We start from the raw sequence: 23,637 nt of genomic DNA, 5'->3' as shown, positions 1-23,637 counted from the left end.
TTTGTTGTATCTTATGTATATTGTATATATATATTTTTTTACCTGCTTCTGGACACCGTTAAGTTGCTCCACTTTGATAATAAGTGACGCTGTGCGGCCTTTGTCCTCAATGGTCCTGATCAGTGTCCCGACATTGTCCACATTGAAGGCCTCAGACCAGCGCCAGTTACCCCATCCTTCAATGCAGATGTGCAGCAGCTGCAGCATGGAACAGCGAGGGTGACATACACAAAAACAAGACACAGAGGCACACTTAACATCAGAGGGTAATCGCTTTTTCCTTTATTTATTGCTAAGCATAAGGCACATAAACAACAAGATTCTGTGTTTAGAAGATTTTGCTGCGGAGACAAACACAAAGTTCCTGTTTACTGGTGCAGAAAAGTCCTGCTGCTGCTGTGCGAAAATAGAAGCACGTACACAATAAACTGGACGGTGGAAAACAGCTGATGTGGAAGCTAATTGTGGCGGCGATGAGCGATGGATAGCGGACGGGGTCTGTTCTGCACACGTCTAAATCGGATTCAGATAGTTTGGCTCTCGAGCATGTCGGCCTCATATCCGTCACTTCAAAATGGAGCACACCTCTCTCTGTGTGCCTTGGGGTAAACAAACAGAGGCGGGAGGACAAGAAACAGATGCTGGACAAATTTATTTTCCAACCGTTTTATATAATTCCTTGAACTACGGGTCACAATATGGTAATAGCCACGAGGATGACAACTCCACTCTGGATGCTGCTTTTTTTTGCACTTTGTGAGTAAAGTAATGGTAATGGTTTTATTTCATTTGAACATGCATCAGATTACAATTGAATGCATCACATAATCAGTTCACAGTCCCACATGTCCAAAAGGAGTAGGAAGAAGCAAAGCTTATTAAATCCTACCCCTCCATCTGGTACTTTTACAATCACTAACTGTTACATTTGTTCACTTCCTGCTTTCATAATACAATTTAAGTTTTTATTTATTTATATTATTTTTATTTAATTTTTGTATTATTTAATCATTTTTTCATTTTTTATTAGTAAAGGTTTTTTTTTTTAAAAAAACATCAAAGCATCATATAATGAGGTTTTACAGTTTTTTCTAACATCAAGTTCTATTAATTCAATGTGAGCCGGACTTCCTTATGTAGGCTGCAGATTGCCTGCACTCAGTAAATGCAAACCTACAAGTGACCAATCACAGCAGAGTGTGCGTATGCTAGAGGAGGGTCGGGGGATGGAGTAAATTAAACACACCGTATGCGGAGAAGGCAGGAAATCCATGGAAACACTGCGGAAGGAGGTGCAGGAATTTGGAATATTTCGGAAGAGTTGTTTGCGGGTTATTGTGTGTAGCTGCTCTATAGGAGTCCATTCAATACAAAGTGTAATCTATTAATTTTGCATTTATTTTGCTCATTATACAATGTCAGTTATTCTTTATTTCTGAATAAGCCATCACCCATTCTATTTTTCTGTACAAAATGATTGATTTGAACACGTTAACCACAGAAAGTGAACAAAAGAGAGATAAATAGAGGCATGGAAAGAGACAGACAAGAAGAGAAAAAGAGAAAGAAGAGAAAAAGAGAGAAGGGAGAGAGACAAACATGAGGTGGATGTCTGGCTTCACTATATCGTCCCAGAGGAGAAGCAACCAGACTAAAACACCAAGGAGTCTTTTTGAAGTATTTTTAAAGATTTACACATCGCTTTAATGTGCTGAACTTTTAGCCAGTCTTTTTTTTTTTTTTTTTTTTAAAGAAAAACAAATTTCTCCTCAGGTCAGAGAGCATGGGGGAGCCCTGGTCAAGACCTTCTATGTTTCTCCCCACCGCACTGGTTCCTCACTGTTTGAAGGCAGATTTCTTTACAATAACATTCTTAATCAAAGCCTGAATTCACTTTCTTTGAGACCGTTTCTCCTTCCTGTCGGCTGAATATAAGTGACATAATTTCTTAGATCTCCTTGATCACAAGGAACGTGGCAAAGTGGTGTAAACAACCAGGTGATGGAGGTGAAGATAAAGCCTCAGGGTGGAGAACTACTATGTAATTCTTTAAAGAAGCCTGCACGTTATAATAAAGGACCCTTAGATGAAATGGAGTCGACTTAAAGCCTGTATTAGTATTAGTTTCAGTCTCAGGGAATCGTGAAGAAGTACCGGACTGAAGTTAATTATAGTCCAAATATTTTAGTAGTACTGTACACTTACTGGAAGCCCGAGCTGTGCCTCAGCACCATCTGTGAGGACTGCTTTAGTATTTCAACACTTTTTCTCTTCTTTAACCTCGCCATCCCTCCCCCTCCTCTCCGTGCCTCAAATTGACCTTTAAGACAGACGTCATAATAAGAGCGTGTACTCTTAACTTCAAACACAAAGTGCGTTTTTTGTTGTAAGTCATCACTGCTTTGACTGCGAGCAATGAAAAACAAGAAAACGCCAATAACATAAACACATCGGACACGTAAGACAACAAGAATTAAAAATACAAAGCTGTTTTTCCTCTTTTTGACTTATACAACTTTTGTGACAGAGTAAAAAAAAAAAAAAAAAAAAAAAAAAGCTAGCGGACCACATGTGGTGGCTTTAGGCCCAAGGATTAGATCGGCCCTTGCACTCACATCCAATTTATTCTACCAAGAGAAAACATTATGGACTGTGAGGAGGTTTTTTTTTATAGGTTGTAATTGTTGTGTTCTCTGTGTGGAGTTTGCATGTTCTCCCCGTGTATGCGTGGGTTTTTTTTTCCGGGGACTCCGGTTTCCTCCGGAATGTGAGTGTGAATGGTTGTTTGTCTATATGTGCCCTGTGATTGGCTGGCGACCAGTCCAGAGTGTACCCCGCCTCTTGTCCGAAAACAGCTGGGATAGGCTCCAGCGCCCCCGCCACCCTTGTGTGGAAAAGCGGTAGAAAATGAATGAATGAATGAATGTTTAGTTTTTGTTTCTGAAAACATTAAAGTTGTAAGTGGGCTGCACAGTGTCCGAGTAGTTAGCGCGCAGACCTCACACCAAGGAGACCTGAGTTCAATTCCACCCTCGGCCATCTCTGTGTGGAGTTTGCATGTTCTCCCCGTGCACGTGTGGGTTTTTCTCCCGGTACTCCGGTTTCCTCCCACATTCCAAAAAACATGCTAGGTTAATTGGCGACTCCAAATTGTCCATAGGTATGAATGTGAGTGTGAATGGTTGTTTGTCTATATGTGCCCTCTGATTGGCTGGTGACCAGTCCAGGGTGTATCCCGCCTGTCGCCTGAAGACAGCTGGGATAGGCTCCAGCACCCCCTGCGACTCTTGTGAGGATAATCGGCAAAAAATGAATAAATTAATAAATGAATTGTTGTGTTATTGTTATATAGAAATGATAAAATACATCTTGAATAAAGTTTGAATGAACTTTTCCTGGTTCATTATTTAAACTTGAATATTGGGAGGGGGCGGGGGGCAGAAAACATGAATATCATAGTTTTATTGAGTGGCTCTAAATGAACTGTAATGAAATCCTATCAACTATCATCATCTCAGATTCAACAGTTTATTGCGTCTTAAGTCTGTATGTCATTTTTTTTACCTTATATAACAAATACCTTAGTACTTACAGTTTGTTGAAAGAAGAACACATGATGACCTTTTCATGTTTTTCTTCTCAACCAAAATATGTAAGGGTCAAATTAGTGATAAAAGTTGACTCAGACACAAGTGGGACCATACACAGCATCATCACATTGTTATTACATGACCCAGCTTTTGTGGTTGCTATGGAAGATAAATGCATAACCCAAACATGGAACTGACATATTCAGAAATGCTGCAAACTTCTGAGAAGCACCCGCCTCAAATGGTAATAATAACCCATGAGTCAATCAAACAAGCAGATTCTTTCATAGGTCACTGTCACATCTAGTGCCAATGTTGTTTAATTTTATCCCGGGATAAAATTATTAGCGACAAGGATTACTGGAAAAGGCGGTCAGTTTTTACTCCGTCAAAGCGGTGATGATCTACTTTGCGGTAAACAGACAGCCACTACCTCATTTGGTTTGCAAGTGCTCACATATCCCATAGATACCGAGGGCGGCAACACTAATGAAACAAGCCTAAAAATACAAAAACAAACTACCGTCTAGACACAAACTCTCTTACACAAGGCACGCACAGTACTGACCACTGGGATTGCTATCCACTGCTTGGCCCTTCAGTGATGTACTTCACACCGATCACATGACAAACTGTCAACAGCAAATGTCATTTTAGTCTTTCTTTAGAACATTAACTTCTTGTTTGTGACCACGATTGACTGCAGCTGTTGGTGCCTCTTTGGCAGCATAGAATGATGTCAGCGGATGGGACAATATTCCCAAACAATGGGAAAGTCCGAGGAACTTGAAGATGATCAAGGTGAAAGACATTTGACCAAGTATTTATGCGAGTACATATACATATATTTGAACCTGTACGTATACTTTCGACCTTGTGTAAATTTTAGTTCTTTTTTTAGTGTTTTTGAAAATATTAAAGTTGTAAGTGGGCTGCACGGTGGTTGAGTGGTTAGCGCGCAGACCTCACACCAAGGAGATCTGAGTTCAATTCCACCCTCGGCCATCTCTGTGTGGAGTTTGCATGTTCTCCCCGTGCATGCATGGGTTTCCTCGGATAATCCGGTTTCCTCCCACATTCCAAAAACATGCTAGGTTAATTAATTAAATGAATGTGAGTGTGAATGGTTGTTTGTCTATATGTGCCCTGTGATTGGCTGGCCACCAGTCCAGGGTGTACCCCGTCTCTCGCCCGAAGACAGCTGGGATAAGCTCCAGCGACCCTCGTGAGGAAAAGCGGTAGAAAATGAATGAAGGAATGAATGTTTAGTTTTTGTTTTTTTTGGAAAACAAGAAAGTTGTAAGTGGGCTGCACGGCGGTTGAGTGGTTAGCGTGCAGACCTCACACCAAGGAGACCTGAGTTCAATTCCACCCTCGGCCATGGACGCGTGGGTTTTCTCCAGTTTCCTCCCACATTCCAAAAACATGCTAGGTTAATTGGCGACTCCAAATTGTCCATAGGTATGAATGTGAGTGTGAATGGTTGTTTGTCTATATGTGCCCTGTGATTGGCTGGCGACCAGTCCAGGGTGTACCCCGCCTCTTGCCCGAAGACAGCTGAGAACACTCATGAGGATAAGCGGAAGAAAATGAATGAATGAATGAAAAGTTGTAAGTCACTACAACCTCGAAAAAAATGGCTCAAATGCCCAAATCATTCTTGTGATGACTGTAAGTAAACTTCTAACCACAACTGTACTGTGTGTACCGGTAATTATAAACAAAATATGAAGCAACATCCCTCTATTGTAAATCCATGTCAATAATAGTCACACTGTTGTCTGTTTCTGATTTGATGTATTTTCATTTTCGGCGACTTTTGTTGTGCCAATTTGCAATCGTGCTTCGGCGTCTGTCGCTTTTGAAGTATGTTGAGCTTTCTTGGCCACAGTAATATCCCCTTACTGACTACATTGAACAACAAGAGAGGCCACTATGGCAATATCAATCAAAGGAGGGACAGGTCACAGCGATCTAATGTGCTGTCCGTGGTGCTGAACCAAAGAATAACCCAAAGGTCCACAATGTTCACCAGCATCCTCATAGTGTGGTCACAATCAAACAGGAGACCAATTAGACTATTTTGTAATTATCCTGGCTCATTTAACTCTACTTATCTGTCAGAAAATGTCCGAAAAAATTAAATAATAGAAATCAAACAAAACCAAAAGTCAACCAGCAACACAGAAAAGTCCTCTAAACCTACGTGACCGTGTTTAAAAAGTAACGACAAGGCTGCTAAAAGAAAAGATAGGAGTTAATTCAAATCAAAAGACATCAGTCACAGCGAGAGACGTTATTGTGATGCTGACATCATAGCACGCTTTCATTTGCTGAGCTGGCAAGACATATCTTTAGTCACAGAATCATTAACAGGACTTTTGTCATGTGGAGTTTGACCAGAAACGGTTCTGCTTCCCAAACACGCTTACGATTCTTTGTTGTCCATTCAAGGCCAAGGATTTGGCAAGAAGAATAAATATTTTGATCCTTTCATTGTAAAAAAAATGCTAACACATTGACATGTTTAAAAAATTACCAAGCACAAAAAAACCCAGCTCCTCAAAGTTCAACGCTCATCAACGTGAATTATTGAATTATTACACTGCGTCTAAGAGATAGGAAACTTTTTGGTGGGCCAAACGCCACAGGGTTGAATTACTTCAACATATAAACATATATACACTTATGAAGAACCGTGATAGAACAATGGCCCATCTGATACACACCGTGGAGTCATAACACAATCTCACAGCAAATCAGAGGGAGAAAAACAAACCCTCCCAAGTAAATATCGGGCTGGTAGAACGTGATGAGAGGGACTTCGGAGGACTGAGATAGAAAAGAAAAAGGGGGTGGCAAATACAAGAAACTGCCAGTACTCATTGTATTGAATTGAATGAAGTCTTGGCTATAGAATTTGTGGTCAGAAACGAATAAAGTGCATTGCGGTTTAAAAGATTGCACAAAGGAAAATATGTCTCTTAAATGCAAACAATTTTTTATTATTTTATTTTATTTTATTTTATTTTAATTTTAATTTTAATTTTAATTTTTTAATTTTTTATTTATAAGATTTAATATAATAGACATTTATCCTAAACATTTATTCATTTTTTGACAAATAAATGTGCCTTACAGGTTGCCGTAGTATTGTGTAAACAAGTGACGTGAGATTTGTGTGATCCAAAATGGCTGAATAAACAAACAATGCTGTGGTAGGCTGAAAGTGTACATTTTTTGTTGAAAACCGATCCATACAAAACTGCGGCTCAGCTATATTATGTACATGTTGTAGGGTTAAAAGACAGCAATGTCCTATTCATGTCAAAACAGTTCATCCCACCTGGAAGCTGCCCAGTAAAACCGCATCTAATCCTTGGGCCAAAGCAGCAGCAGCTACACTACAGTAGAGCGGTTTGGGGTTAAGGGCCTTTACTCAAAGAAACCTACAAGCTCTGACTTCTCCCACGTAGCTTTATAAGGTCAGTCTCGGAATTAAACCAACGACCACTATTGCTCAATCGCTCTAAATACGAAACATAGGCTTTTGGGCCGCAATCACTATAACGAGTCAACCATAGAAGCCCTTTGCTGGAGCAAATGACTCCTTATTCAAATTCTGATGATTCCTTGTCGGCCCTTAAAAGTCCAAAATCCCGGGGGCTTTTTACACCCCTCTCCTGACTTAACCGCAAGAACCACAAGGATTTCCATCAGCTAGGCTGTTTCCTGTACTGAGTAGCCAGATATTTCAAATATCCACACCACACGGCAGTCTTGAAAAACAACAGGGTGGGGTGAGAAGAATTGATGTTATGTGCTTATAAATATAAAAAATATGTGTAGCAGGACACAATGATGACTTTTTAATGGATGTTGTTAATCACTTTTTCAATTCACCTCAATGCAGATGGCTCATAGTGTATGATACAACATAGTATAAATATACAGTACATTGTCTTGGCTGCTGAATGCTGGAGTGTGAAGGTATGCATGGCTTGACGGTCTCCAGGCTGTAGGAAACATTTTATAACATTGTGTAGGTGTGAGTAAGGATTTGATTCAGGGTCAAGTGATAGTCGGCCTGAAGAACATGACTGCTAACGTATGGCTAGGATTGGCAGAAGAAGCAGGGGGTAAAAGAAAAAAAAACAACAAAAAACACAAGAGCCTTGAGTAGGATCGTGACCTGAGTGGAGGTTCATGTTTCACTGAGAAAACAGTTTGCTTGAGCCTTTCTTGAGAGAGGAGTGACAGACATTCAAAGGTATGTCAACATCATTGGAAGGGTTCTCTGGTTCGACTGCTTTGAATCATACGTATGCCTCCTTTACACACGTGCATGAACATGCATGCAAGTACAAAGAATTAGACTGTTCATTCCTGGGAATTTATCTTCTTATTCTTTATAACTGCATCTATGAAGTACCAGCAGGTGTGGTAAATACAGTAAACCTCTGATATATCGGATTCAATTGTTCCCACTGGTTTTGTCCGATATAAGCGAAATCCGTTATATGCGTATACCGGAAAATATCCGTTTTACGCATATATCGAATTTATATCCGGTATATGCGTAAATCGGATTTTATCCGTTATAAAAAGGCACTTCCTTGACTGTTTCCAATGTACCTGGACGCGCAGGCAACGCTGCAAATGACGTCGTATAGCGGCCTGTCACGATTCGGCGAATCGGAGCGCCACGATGCGGCCATCCGATATATGCGAGGGAAATTTAATGGAAATGCATTGGAACGGGACTGGAGATTTTGTCCCAAATAGGCGAAATCCGTTATAAAAAATCCGATATATGCAATGAATTTTTATTGGAAATGCATTACAGAAAAATCGGTTCTTTTTTATCTGTCCGTTGTGAGCGAATTTCCGATATATCCGAGGTTTACTGTAGTTAAATTTTTGCACTGCTGAGTATCGTCTCAGCATTTCTAAAGCTTTGGGACTCCAGCAAACCACAGTGAGAGCCGCTATTCACAAACGGCAAAAACATGGAACAGTGATGAACCTTCCCAGGAGTGGCTAGCCAACACAAATCACCCCAGGAGCGCAGCAAAGACTAATCCAAGAAGTTCAAGAACATCCACAAAAACTTCATGAACATAAGAATTCAGTTTCAAGACAAAACCACAACTGAAAAAAAAAAAAAAACCACCAATACGATAATAGTCTGACAAGACAAAAGTTAAACTTTGTGTCTCATTACATCTGGCATAAAGAACAACACACCAACAGCAAAATATGGTGGTGGTAGCATGATGGTCTTAGGCTGTTTTGCTGCATCAGTACCTGGAATACTGTGATAAATGAAACCATGGATTCTGCTGTCTACCAAAAAAATCCTGAAGAAGAATGTCCAGCCATCTGTTTGTTGAAACCAACTTACAAGGGGGGCAAACACTTTTACCACAATACTCTCTATATTATTATTATTATATTATTATTATCCATCCAGGCATACACTGTATTCTTCTGCACAGCATGTAGCACACACTGCATTCTTATGCTGTACACGGCACGTATCCTTCCGCTGGCGAGCGCTATAACCGGGATTCGAGTGAGTTGTGTTTAAGGACCAAATGTATGTTTTTAATTCATTTATGGGCTCATATTCATTACTATGGAATCTCATAACATGAAACTTTATTAACCGAGGCACACCTGTACCGCTCGATAATAACAGATCTCTGTACGCTTTCTACTAATTAAATTCTGGACTTTTCTGGATGCATTTCAATTTGTACGCATTTTCGTAGGTCAATCATATATCTAATAAGTTATCTGCAGATCTGGAGAGAATAAGAGAGAGAAAGAATAGGGACATATTTTACTGCACACAATTAAAGCTTGTGTGCCTGTGGGACCGGTCAGCTGGGACACAGACATCATACCACAGCCATGAGGACAGGCTGATGGCTTCAAGCCTCAAGCGCAGTGAAAATGTCCATAAACAAACGGGAATGTGACACGGACATTATTGTTTTTATGGATTAATCTGGAAGTATGTGTTTCTTTGCGAGAAAAACACAATATATTGGTAAAAGCTTTATGATACTTGTACTGTATGAATTAAGTAACGGCATCATGACTTCATTCCAGTGGTGAAATACAAAATATGAGGAAATGAGTGTTTATCTGTTGCTTGAAGTGGAATACTAAATGATGAGAAGGGGGTATGTGATGCGCTCAAGCAAAAATAACGCAATCACTGATTCGGGAAATGATGTGCAAGAGCAACAACATACCTATGAGCAACTATTAAAACAATTCTTTTATCAGTTGTGTTATTTGTGTAACCCTGGAAAGTAATTACGTGTGCGTGCTGAGGCAGACATATTGCCACACATTTATCATAAGGCTTAATAAGTTAGCTGATTGTTTTGGCCAAGTTGCACTCGTTACTTATTTATCTACTTTCACAAATCATGCTCATCTTGAGAACACATTTAATATACTGTATCACAAACACATGATAAGATAATATATGACACAAGCGCATCATTCATAATGACATTTGGCTCCGTATGTCAATGTTTGTGGACACATCCTGAAGATACAGAGGTCATTTTGACTCATTTCAGACATTAAAGATTGCAACTTCCCGTGTGTGTGTGTGTGTGTGTGTGTGTGTGTGTGTATCTGTACGTTGGAGAGGCTGAAGTAAGCGCACAGATTAACCGCAGTCAATGATTAATACAACTTGACTTACTGCAAAGTAATTACGGCCATGTCTTTTCTCAGGTTTGACTTTCTCACACTTGTCATTGAGTACATGGGTTCTTGAAACGTGTTTAATGACGACACATGCGTGTGCCTCAAACGGCCGACCAACCCACCGCTAACCTCAAAACCACAAAGGGTTAAATATAATCAATCTCCTTTACCAGCACTGTCACGCCACTAGAAACAGTCAAATAACACTTTTTTTTTCCACCAAGCAGCATGATTGTGTTCTGTTTTGAATTGTGTGCACATTTTTAATAAAAATAAAAATAAAAATAAAAATAAAAATAAAAATAAAAATAAAAATAAAAATAAAAATAAAAATAAAAATAAAAATAAAAATAAAAATAAAAATAAAAATAAAAATAAAAATAAAAATAAAAATAAAATAAAAATAAAAAAATAAAAAATAAAAATAAAAATAAAAATAAAAATAAAAATAAAAATAAAAATAATTTTTAATGTGCACAAAAGGTGCACAAACAACATCTGAACCAGGCTACCTTGTCAATGGAGAATATTAATTTACATTCAACACAGGGAAGAAATGAAAAGGACCAAAAATGTGGCCTTTTGTGGTAGAAACAATCCAGATCAGGGTTTACTCTTCCAAACTGTACTGTGCCGAGATTAAATAAATTGCACCACTCCATGGAAACACATCACTCAACATGAGCTTCTGAATATTATGTGTCTTTTTTATACTTAGTTACATTGGTTTTCATCATTAATTCCTTCCAAAAAGATATTTTTGCCATTTCAATTTAATATGAAGGGCTACACGGTGGTCGAGTGGTTAGCGCGCAGACCTCACAGCTAGGAGACCTAGCTCAATTCAATGCCACCCTCGATTGGCTGGCGACCAGTCCAGGGTGTACCCTGCCTCTTGCCCGAAAACAGCTGGGATAGGCTCCAGCACCCCCGCGACCCTCGGGAGGATAAGTGGTAGAAAATGAATGAATGAATTTAATATGAAGGGCTGCACGCTGGTTGACTTTATGTGCCCTGTGATTGGCTGCAAACCAGTCCAGGGTGTACCCTGCCTCCAGACAGCTGGGATAGGCTCCAGCACCCTCCGCGACCCTCGCGAGGATAAGCGGTAGAAAATGAATGAATGAATAAAGTTGTAAGTGGGCTGCACGGCGGTCGAGTGGTTAGCGCGCAGACCTCACAGCTAGGAAACCCGAGTTCAATCCCACCCTCGGCCATCTCTGTGTGGAGTTTGCATGTTCTCCCCGTGCATGCGTGGGTTTTCTCAGAGTACTCCGGTTTCCTCCCACATTCCAAAAACATGCTAGGTTAATTAGCGACTCCAAATTGTCCATAGGTATGAATGTGAGTGTGAATGGTTGTTTGTCTATATGTGCCTTGTGATTGGCTGGCGACCAGTCCAGGGTGTATCTTGCCTGAAGACAGCTGGGATAGGCTCCAGCACCCCCCATCACCCTTGTGAGGATAAGCGGTAAAAAATGAATGAATTAATTTAATATGAAAGCAGAAAAAAATGTCCATTTGTCCCATAATCTATCAAAAAAATTAAACAAATGTTCATTCCTTACATCATTAATACGCCTAAATCATAATGACACTGATTGTACTAATCGTGTGCTCTACTGTCATCCAAAATCATTAGGTGGGTGTTGACATGGCGTCTACGTCCATACTTTAACATACCGTACAGAGCCATAAAGCTTTGGGCTGTCAGGTACTTCCCAGTCGTTCCACGATGTGTGTGTGTGCGTGTGTGTGTGTGTTACCTGGGGAGATTTGTGAGATCTCCAGCTGTACTGGTGGCTGTGGAGGCTGGCCAGGAGCACATTCTCATCTGTATCCACCTGGCCGAAGCGCAGAGTCTCCTGGGTATCATTACAGATGACATAGTGGCTGTAAACTAGTTCCTCGGCCTCTGGGTTTCCATTCTGTGAACAAACAGTAGGAGCTACGGTCAGATGGATTCATTAATTAATTAAAAAGGTGACAGAAGCTAAAACGCTCTAAGATGTCTTATGCGTGTTATTGTGAGCCGTGTGTGAGAACATCTCCAACAATGCCATGGCGTGTACGTGTTCCTGATCTAAAAAGTGTCGATCCTGCCAGGTCAGCTGTGAGCCAGTAGGAGATTGAGGTGATATCATCTGTGGGAGCAAGACAACCTCAGTAGGGGGGTGAAACAAATCACAGCCTGTCAGCTAACCAGGCTGGAGCCGCCTCAGCTGAACTTCAAGTACATTTTCGGTTCTTCTCTTCAGGAACTTTTTTGCACATCTGGCCAAATGAGCAACAAGTTTTTTCCTCTATACTTAAACTTTTCCTTTCTCGGTAAGTTTTAGGTCACCGTTATATGGCTGTAAAAATATTTCTCAAAGGTCAAGGAATTGCAACTAACAGCTTTATTATGTGCACCTGTCTTTCGTATTATCTTTATGCATAGAATATAGAGTTACACAAAGTGGAAGCATCATAATATTAAACTATTAGTTCTTAGTCTGATCCATTTTCCATGCATAAAATGGGAAAATCATACTGAAATTGTGTCACACATGGATGCCGTGCACTCATACATCACTTTCATGAAAGAAAACAGACCTCCAGGGTAAACTAATGTGCACAATTTATCATTTTATTTGAACTCCTTCCAAAGTGTCTTGGGCCCTGATGGGATATCTCACTCTCTTGCACACCCCTCCGCCCCCCCCCCCTTGCCTCGTGAGGTACATCCATCTGTATTTCAAACAGCTTCTTCACTGCTACCCAACTGCTCCAAAAAGACAGACCCAGTCCTGCTGTATACTTTTAAAACGGCACACGGGTTGTTATAAGACCCTAGCAATAAAAGCTCAAAGTTTGACTGCCGAGCACGTTTAAGGCCCCGATATTGTTGAGGTTATTGAAAACGGATGGGGAAGTTTACATCATTGCACTTGACAATGGATGACGACTGATATGCAAATAAAAGTAAAGCGAAAGAGAAGTAAAAAAAAAAAAAAAGGGGGTAAATAGAAATAAGACAGCTGCTGCGGTTTCAAATCCACTTCCCAGTTTTACAGTGGAACAGTATCTATGCTCCCCACCGCCATTTACAAACTTCCTGCTGCCCATTGTAAGATGCCATCGCTAATCCCGCTGTTTGATGGTATCGTCTTTCTGCTCCGGTTCATGAGGCAACATGATAGGCGCGTCCACATCGCAAACACAAGAGTCCACGTCATGATGCTTTTTATTCAAGGACTTTAACGCGTCTAAATATTAGGAAATAACAAGATTTGAAAAGAAAACATCTTAGTTGTTAAAGAGCACATGGTGAAACGTTGAAACATCAGGAATCCAAGTATCGATTTCACTAATCCACCCAGATACTGTTTCATCAGTACCCAGAGTACGTACAAAAGGGGCACATACAAGTATGCCCATAAAATGTCTGGAATACAAATTGTAAATTATGATACCCCTGAAAAAATACATACTTTCTTTGCTTTGAAAGTCAATTGTGTGTGTGTGTATTTTCTAAAACTACTTATGTATGCAAAAGATGAAAAAAAAAACTTTTCTCTCACGCATATACAACAGTTTGTGAAGATTTTGTGAGAAAATACACAGTGCCAGCACTCTGGGCCTTTGTGTGGCTTTCCACCAAAACCACTTCCACAGGGTTTAGGGGGCTGAGGGAGAGAACAAGTTGGAGAAATGAAAATGGAGGTATGGAGCTTGAGGTTTAAATATAGGGGGTCTGAGGTCGTCAAAATATGGGCCAGATGAAGTTGACGGACATGTAGCGTAAAAAAAAAATCATACTAAATGAAAATATTTGCAACAAAAACTGCACTGAAGTTTAGCACAATGCGGTACTTTCTATCTGACGTTTTATTGCCGTGCATCTGGAAGTGGTACGGCTGTTCTGGTCATGGTGGTGGTGGTGGTATGACCACCATGCGTTGTTAGCTTTAACTTGTGTGGTAGTTGAGGAATCCTCTCCATGGTTCAGTGGTGACCCTTAAGGCCACATCACAACATGCCCGCATGCCAGCCTTGACACCAAGAACCATGAAAATCACTAAAATGATTAAACATGTAAAGATACGTCCTTCTGTTGTGGCGGGACCAGCCAGGCCTGTTAACATTTCCAACTGTTTCTGATTAGGTTTTCAATAAAGATCACGTTTTATGACGTATAGACTACGTGTGTCTGTGTTTGTCTTATGTTTGGGGTGTTTAAAAAAAAAAAAAAAAATACCCATGTTGTGTGATTGGCCTCTCTTTACCCCCGTCTCCAAAACTACCAAATCCACATGCAGCACATTTACCTCATAATTACAGCGTGTTTCCCCCTTAAGCAAAGTGGTTGAGGTAGTTATGTAGGGGTTCCGAGGTTGCTGCTGTTTAGTCCAATCAAAACAATACAGAAACTCAATAACTCCATGAACTAATCCGCAGGGAATATCCGAAAAAATCCCTGTGGGAGACAAAATGACCTAGTAGTCATGCTTGGCAAGTTAGGTAAAGCCCATCATGAATATCAACATGTCCAAAACACGACTTCAGAACTGCTCTATGAGCTTTCATTACAGCCGGTTATTTATGGCTAAATTAACTCGCAGAAATTGGGAGCAATCATAACCTTGCACCAATGAGGCAAATGATCTAATATGAGCCATCATCCAACGGGGCTGATGGTGTAAAAAACTAAATCTTCTGGCTGAAACAATGAATTTAAAATATGTTTCTATGTATTTGATTTGATCACAGCTGTTTCTGTATTAAAAAAAAAAAAAAAAAAGAAAACATAGCTATTATTTCTCCAAGTACAACCATGAGCATACTTCATATCTCAAGGGGCCGGTATAATGAGGCAGTACAGCTGAGCAGAGCCATGCAAAGCCAGAATGCCCCAAGTGTCTTAACATGTGTGGTGGACAAGAGGGTGGAGGACCCGGGCCAGAAAAAGTCTTGGCAGGTGTCATCAATTTTACAATATTTTCTTCAGCCGAAATTCAAACATTAACCTGGCTACCAGAGGCAGGGGTGAACGTTTGGAAAAGAGACTAGATGAGGGACCGATGTGTTAAAGTCTAAGTCCACATTCACAACAAACTAGGTTACACTTACATTAACTGAGCGATAAGATGCTATAGTTATGTGAAACCTCAACCATTGACCGAAAAACTATTTCACCACACACATTTTGGGATTACCTTCCGCAAACTGGCTCGATCGGTCATGTGTTAGATGTTTCAATGTCAGATGATTTTATTACCTGTTGCCAGCTTTGAAGAGCGGTGTCCAAAGTGTGGATGGCATACTGATTGATTGTGGCAAACATCGGATCCACAAACACGTTTGCATCCCAAACGCTGCTTTGGGGACAGCGGGTGGCTGTGGCCTGGCCCTGAAATATATCATAAATATATCATATTAAGAAACATGAAGTTAGAGCTCTCGAATAATGCACACAAGTTAATTAGATTGCACTTAAATTAGAAATATATGGTTGTTGATGCAATGGATGGCTTTATATTTTCCTATACATTCAGTAATAATTAGACAGTAATTTATTTTCCTTTGGAGTGACAGGGCACATATAGTCAAACAACCATTCACACTCGCATTCATACCTATGGACAATTTGGAGTCGCTAATTAACCTAGCATGTTTTTGGAATGTGGGAGGAAACCGGAGTACCCGAAGAAAAAACGCGCATGCACGGGGAGCAAACTCCGCACAGACATGGCCGAGGGTGGAATTGAACTTGTGTCTCCTAGCTGTGTGGCCTGCGCACCAACCACTAATCCGCCGTGCAGCCCACTTACAACTTTATTCATTCATTCATTCATTTTCTACTGCTTATCCTCGCAAGGGTCGCAGAGGGTGCTGGAGCCTATCCCAGCTGTCTGGAGAAGGGGTACACCCTGGACTGGTTTGCAGCCAATCACAGGGCACATAAAGTCAAACAACCATTCACACTCACATTCATACCTATGGCAATTTGGGGAGAACATGCAAACTCCACACAGAGATGGCTGAGGGTGGAATTGAACTTGTGTCTCCTAGCTGTGAGACCTACACGCTAACCACTTTACCACCGTGCAGCCTCATAATAAAAATAATGAAGGAAAAGAAAGCAGTGACTCTAATGTGCTCCCAGGGATGCAATGCTTATTATTACATATTACATTTATTTAAGAGAATACAAAGGACAAAACGTTGGAGATGTCCCGCTGAGACCACATTTGGTGCACCTCTACAACCAGACGTGATGCTCCATCTTTAATATTCTGGACTGGATTACCTGGATTACACAAGGCTGCAGAACCTGCATGTGTGTTAGGTTCCGATACTGCAGCAGTTTGCAGTCCAGCTGGGTGGAAAAGTTGAACTCCTGACAATGACGTGGTCCATTGGTCCACTGCCGCAAGAAGATCTGTGGCTCCCCACCACCAATGACCATGAACTCCTGTTTCTGGGGTATCTTCCTATCTGGCAGGAAGGGCCGCAGCTTTTGTGATGGAGCTGTGAGAAGAGAGACATTTTACTGGTATTTGTATTTAAAGCATAACCGGGCAGGTTTAGCCTATATAAGCAGTTAATTTAATATTGGTTAATTAATTTAAAATCATCAAATCAAGTTAGCATGGTCCCCCATAAAACAGAAAATGGAAGATTAGAGATTTAACTTGTCAATAAAAATAATGTACAAACCAAACAATAATAATACAGTAATAGGATTCAGTACAATGAGTCCTAACCTGTTCCTAGTTGTTCTAGGTGGTGGCAGAGGTGAACTTGGATCTGTGCGAGTTGCAGTGACACACCCAACGAAGGCACATACCACGGGGCAAAGCAGGAGTCAACACGGGTACACACTGCTAGGGCCATGGGGGATACCAGCTGATCACATGGCAGCTGGGAGCCAGACTCGCTATCGGAACTGGGTGCAAAGAAGAGAAGCAACTCAGCTGAGATGGTAACGTCTAAATTTCATCCATCCATGTTCTATACCGCTTATCCTAACGAGAGTGGCGGGCATGCTGCAGCCTATCTCAGCTGGGGTACACCCTGGACTGGTGGCCAGCCAATCACAGGGCACATATAGACAAACAACCATTCACACTCACATTCATACCTATGGACAATTTGGAGTCGCCAATTAACCTAGCATGTTTTTGGAATGTGGGAGGAAACCAGAGTACCCGGAGAAAACCCACGCATGCACTGGGAGAACATGCAAACTCCACACAGAGATGCTTGTGAGGGGAATCGAACCCGGGTATGTATGATTCACTTTTTTTGTGAAAAATGTGTCTGTTTTTGGAAATTTTGCACGTAAACTGGTCTGATTGTCCTGTACTGTATGGTTCCGAAAAATGAAGTGAACCTAAATAAAGAAACCTTTGCTTTGCTGACTGATTTCTTATTGAATGGCTGCTAAATAAAATCAACAGTTTTCTGCATGTAAAACTATAGTTATTCTCTCTATATATAAAAAATAAAATATAATTTTAAAAATATTTTTATAATATTTTTTATTTATATTTTTTATTATATATATATATTTATATTTTTCGATCTCCATGGGAAAAAATGCTTCAGTTTTCGTCTGACCTTTTATAAAAAACAGGTTCCACTGAATTGCGGTCCACCATCGCTGTTGTGGTCTAAATACAGTACTGGAGATGGTCCCCATGGACATTCACTGTATGTCATGGCTGATAGTGCTGAATGGAATATAATTGAAGTGAATGACCATTTGCTCAGTAATTTGCCTCTACCACGGGTCCACCTTAGCCAATACAGCAGGAAATGCTTGAGACCTAAATAATAGTGGTGCAGCAAAGCGCCCCTTAAAAAAGATAAGCATCACATGTTGACGATTTTCATGACTTTCAGTTGGCAGGGCAGCCAAGTTTTTTTTTTTTTTTTTTTTTTTGCTGGAAACAAGTACGGTAGATGAAATCTGTGAGTAAGGAGAGAGGAATCAATTTTTATCAATAAAGACAAACAATTTAAACTTATGTTTGAAGTATGATTGTAATGAAATGCAGATGTATATTTCATTAAATGCTGTTTCTCAGTTTCTTGTACATGTTTTCTTGTTTTCTTTTCTCTCCAACAGAACAGAATGTGGGCTTGGCAATTTCATTCCACTTACATTTTTCTACATCTCAGGAGGAAATAGAGGAGAAACGGGAAATAGTGGGAAAAGAGTTAGATGCAAAGAGTGGAGCCCATAAGCAGTCAGAAGGTGTTGGCTGAGATATTAAAGAAGAGAAGCAGCAGTAGTAAGACGTGAAGACCAAACACATTCTTTTTGGGGAGTTACAAGTCAACCCAACCCTTCTAGCAACTTTTGAGCCAAACCAAAGGGGGCTTTTACTCCTTGTGCTTCCCGTGAGCTTTCCCGCGATTAGATACACTCAAGGTAAGCAGGAAGGAATCCGGATGGGCCCTGACAGGCACTTGGTGTGCTGGGAAATCTCATTAGGCCGATCTGAACGCCTTCCAAACCCGCTCCCAGCTCCTGCTCACCATATGTGGGATGAGGGACACATTGCTGACTTTTGTGCTCAGTGGCCGGGATGTGTGCTCGTGTTCTCTGCTTTCACCCACACATATTCCAAATGAGTACAGTACAGTATCTATTCAAACTAGGGTATCCTGATACAATATTGATACTCAATATCGGGCCAATATTGGAAAAAAAACGGTTATCAAATTATATGGATATCTAAAACCTCTGATATTGACACTCCGATACAAAAAGTGGATTCTAGACGCCAGCAATGGTCGGATAGAACCCGCATGATCACAGCAACAGTGTGAGCTAACGTGGTAACAAAGTAGCAAATGAGTGGAAGTGATATCAGGCGCATGGAAGTATGTTATATTGCAGCTGAGCGTAAAACTTGTAATGCACAACTTTCTCGTGCGGGCACAGAATCGGAAATCAAACCAATTTCATTGCACATTTGAAGCACCACCACACAGGACACTCCCACGGGACCAAGTGCCAGCCTCTTTGGGTGGTTAGGGAAGTCTCGTTTAAATGCTACATTGTTTAAATGCTAGCTGCTACTACATTGTCCATAAAACAAATGAGTCAGTTTTTGTCATACTTACTGCTGCTGACTACTGTTTGAGTAATATTCCTCGATCAAACCTTTTCCAACATTCCACATTACAAAATAAAAATATGTATGTGCTGATATTGGCTTGATGTCGGGTATCAGAAAAAAAAAAAGTCGTCATTCATCCAGAAGGTGAAAAGACATTTGACCTATAGACCAGGGGTGGGCAAACTTTTTGACTCGCGGGCCGCATTGATATAACAAAATCTCCGGGGGGGGGGGGGGGGGGGGGGCAGACTATATATTTTACACGTAACAGTCCACCTGGTATTATTGTATCTGTAAAATTGTCATGCAATCTCTATTATTTTATATTTAAATATTTTAAAAATAATAAAATATTATAATAATTAAAATAAAATTAAAATAATAATAATTATATTATTATTATTATTATTATGTAAAATATGCAAATATAACAATATTATTATATATAATTAATATAATAATTAGCATAATATAATAAATATAATAATCATAATAGTTATAATAATAATATGATAATTATTATTTTAATTTTTATTATTATTATTTGCTTGTGTCTCTTTTTCAGGAGCACTTTGTAAACAACAGACCATGTCAAACAATGAAATTGATATAACCATCAAAAGGTTGGCTCAGGCCATGATGCCAGGTTGTATGTTGAGTTTAAATTAAATACTTTTGAAAGATTGGGCGGGCCGTATTCAAACACTTGGCGGGCCGGATGTGGCCCCCGGGCCGTAGTTTGCCCACCCCTGCTGTAGAGGCTCACAACATCCACTCTAGTTCATCCAAGCGGTGTTCGCTGATGTTGAGGTCTGGGTCCTTGATGAAGTTTTTACCCAAATATTCTTGGCCGTGATTCGTGCACCATAGCATCATCATACACTTTCATAAAGTTGCATTGGAAAAGTTGGAATGCGGTAGGATTTAGAATTGGGGGACTTTAGCAACGTTTCCACCAACTTGTAAAGTTTGGTTTACCACTTTACAGGCTGAATCGTTAAATCCTGATCGAGCTTATATTTCCACCGCGGGGAGTGTAGGCGGAAGGGCGCACAGCTTTGTCAGCGACATAAATAATGTGACATCATAGCAGCAGGACAGCATGTATCTCGGCTGAAGATTTTAAGAGAGAGAAAGGCAAAACGATACAGACAAGACTAATAGCTTGTAATCCACAGTATTTTTTTCTTTACATGTTATTCTCTGTGGTCTTTTATTCCGTTCAGTTTGAATATCTGACGACTATCTGCAAAAACTCAATGGGTAGCAACGTTAACTAGCATGGCGACAAAAGGGGTGCTGAAAAGTGGCAGAAAATTAATGACAACCATTATTTTACCTTTGCTCATCTCCTCCTTCACTGTTACTGTTGAGTAAAATCCTCCACACGTCTGAGGCCACCATGTCTTTATGTTCATCAACCAGGCCGAGGTTGGGAAGCTGCAGCTGGCAGGAGCTGCTCTCCGACAGGCTAAACTCCCGGTATGGAATGAAGGCCTGCTGGAGCTCATCCCAGTAGTCTAGGCTGCATGGCACCTGAAAAAAGACAGAACATTTTTTTTTATACAGCCACTGGAAGCATTCACATGTCAGCAACATTCAATAAAAAAAGAGGTGCTTTACATTACAGTTTAAGGGGGTAATCCGGGTAATCCGGGTAATCCTAGGCTGGACACTGCTTGTGGAAGTGCACCTTACCTCAACATAATGATTGTGGGTACTGACTGAAAGCAATCGAATGAGGTTTCGGTGGCAGGTGGGTGCGTTTTTATGCGATTATACGGTGTTCCAAATTACATCTGGACTCATTGGAGAAACGATTGGGACAGTTTGACTGCATTTGAGAAACATTCAAGCGGCAATCAAAAGATTATGATTGATGATGATTATGAATTTTAAACTTTTAATATCAGGATATATTCGGGCAGGTGCATTTATGCTGCATTACGGCTAATTTAAGGCACATTTGGAGACATTATCACAGGATACAAAGTGGATTACCGTTTCGGTTTTCCCTCGAATGCAATCAGAATGTTTGGAATGCTGTTGGAATACCGTAAGAATATTGAATATAAATGCTGTTCGATATTTTTCCCACTTCAAATGCACCTCAAAGATTTTGAGTATAAGCAAAACATTTGGGCCACAAGAATGGGCCAGAAAATTTAGAATGCAATCAGAATGCAGTCAGAATTTTTAGAATACACTTCAAATATCCAGGAATAAAGCAGGAATTTTCAGTCCAATTGCATTCCGGCTCATTCCGCCTGTAGTGTGACTAGCGTTTTTATTAAATATGAATACATTCATTCACTGGCTGCTACCACAACAATAACCTAGGTTTTTATTTTTTATTTTTTTTAATACAGAGCAAATCTACTCCTGTTTTCAGAAGGCCACTCCCTCAATTCAACGTGGGGTTCAAAGACATACTGGAAATGTAATGTACCCCTGACTGACCAAGAGTATACTTTGCTGTTGCACAAACAATACTATTGAGTATATAGCCTAGTTATATAGGGATGAAGTTACTATTGTGGTTGACTAAACACATAGCTGTTGCTACATTACTGTCTTATTACGGTCATTTCACTAACTGTGCAAAAAAAAAAAACAAGTTAATTTCTCATCAAGTCACAAAACCCATATTATTTTGACCGCGGACCACCAACAGAGTATGATGAACACTCATCCGCATAGAAACACCGTATGACCACAGCATAACTTAAGAGCAGGCTTCAAAACATCCATTTGCATGGAAGTCCTGGAGCTGTTTTTCACACCGAATAACAATCAGGTTATGGGAGAATTTTCACATAGTGCAATAGCTGGCAGGGTTTCTTTCATTTCTCTTACAGTGAGCCAACATTAGCATAAATGTGGCGGGTGCTCCTGTGTGAACAAAGCCAAGTTCTCAGGTTCCACTGACCACCTGCAGAACCCTGCTACTGATGGATCAGCAGTGGCAGGGAGCTCTCAGCAGCCCACCTGAAAAAAGCCAGACACCGTCGTATGAAGGTGTGTGTGGAGTACATTGGTCTGCGTAAATCAAATTGTTTACTAGAGCTATGGCGCTCCCAGGACAATTTGGAACTGTCAATAGGGTCAGTGTGCACATGTGCAGTACAAACCACCTTTAATTTAAGCAGGAATGCATGAGGTAACCGTAGTTTACATGGTGTGTGAAATGCCACGTAGGGTTTCCTGGAATCAACCTTCTGTAATTGTACCTGACAGAGTTGTGCACCCGCAACACTCGCCACTGGAGCGGAAACTCACTAAGAATTCCCAGAACAGATTTATTTCACCTGTTTTATTCTCCGCATAAAATGACAGATATGGCTACATCATGTAAACATGATGTAGCCATATCTGACACGACACAACAGAAGATGAAACAATCATTGGATTGAACATTGATTTTCATTCATTCATTCATTTTCTACCGCTTATCCTCACGAGGTCGCATGGGATGCTGGAGTGTATCCCAGCTGTCTTTGGGCTAGAGGCGAGGTACACCCTGGACTGGTGGCCAGCCAATCACAGGGCACATATAGACAAACAACCATTCACACTCACATTCATACCTATGGACAATTTGGAGTCGCCAATTAACCTAGCATGCCCTGTGATTGGCTGGCGACCAGTCCAGGGTGTACCCCGCCTCTCGCCCAAAGACAGCTGGGATAGGCTCCAGCACCCCCCGTGACCCTCGTGAGGAAAAAGCGGTAGAAAATGAATGAATGAATGAATTAACCTAGCATGTTTTTGGAATGTGGGAGGAAACCGGAGTACCCGAAGAAAACCCACGCATGCACGGTGAGAACATGCAAACTCCACACAGAGATGGCCGAGGGTGGAATCGAACCCAGGTCTCCTAGCTGTGAGGACAACGCGCTAACCCCACAACCGCAGTGCAGCCCTCCAACATTGATTTAAAATGAAAAATTATGTTTTTTACAATGGAATAACAATTTTTGCCAATGTGTTCGAAAAGGTCAGACGAAAACGTACAAAACAAAAAACAAAGCAAGTTTTCCCATAAGATATAATGTAAATCCTATTAATATCCATTCATATCCGTAATCCATCCAGAAAAAACGGAATATAGGAAAAAATACAAAATACACAGACAACAAATTAAATGGATAAATGAACATCAAACAAGGGATCGCTCTGTAGTTTCCAAATTCTAAAGT

General features: G+C 40.5%; 1 protein-coding gene across 6 annotated transcripts in view; it reads right to left on the bottom strand.

The window, feature by feature from the left end:
• LOC131105440 (intermembrane lipid transfer protein VPS13B-like) overlaps positions 1–23,637 on the bottom strand; it is a 265,748-nt gene that overhangs the window by 26,024 nt on the left and 216,087 nt on the right. For all 6 annotated transcript variants that reach the window (XM_058053560.1, XM_058053558.1, XM_058053556.1 and 3 more), the window contains 6 exons: positions 20,778–20,974; positions 17,072–17,253; positions 16,615–16,835; positions 15,583–15,714; positions 12,089–12,250; positions 43–198 (listed from right to left, as the gene is read on the bottom strand). In XM_058053560.1, coding sequence (XP_057909543.1) covers positions 43–198; positions 12,089–12,250; positions 15,583–15,714; positions 16,615–16,835; positions 17,072–17,253; positions 20,778–20,974 — 1,050 coding nt within the window. The remainder of the gene's footprint in view (positions 1–42; positions 199–12,088; positions 12,251–15,582; positions 15,715–16,614; positions 16,836–17,071; positions 17,254–20,777; positions 20,975–23,637) is intronic.

The sequence above is a fragment of the Doryrhamphus excisus genome, chromosome 17 (genome assembly GCF_030265055.1).
Source record: "Doryrhamphus excisus isolate RoL2022-K1 chromosome 17, RoL_Dexc_1.0, whole genome shotgun sequence".
Classification (NCBI taxonomy): domain Eukaryota; kingdom Metazoa; phylum Chordata; class Actinopteri; order Syngnathiformes; family Syngnathidae; genus Doryrhamphus; species Doryrhamphus excisus.
Note: the sequence above shows the minus strand (reverse complement) of the source record. Positions and strands in the feature narration are given on the sequence as shown.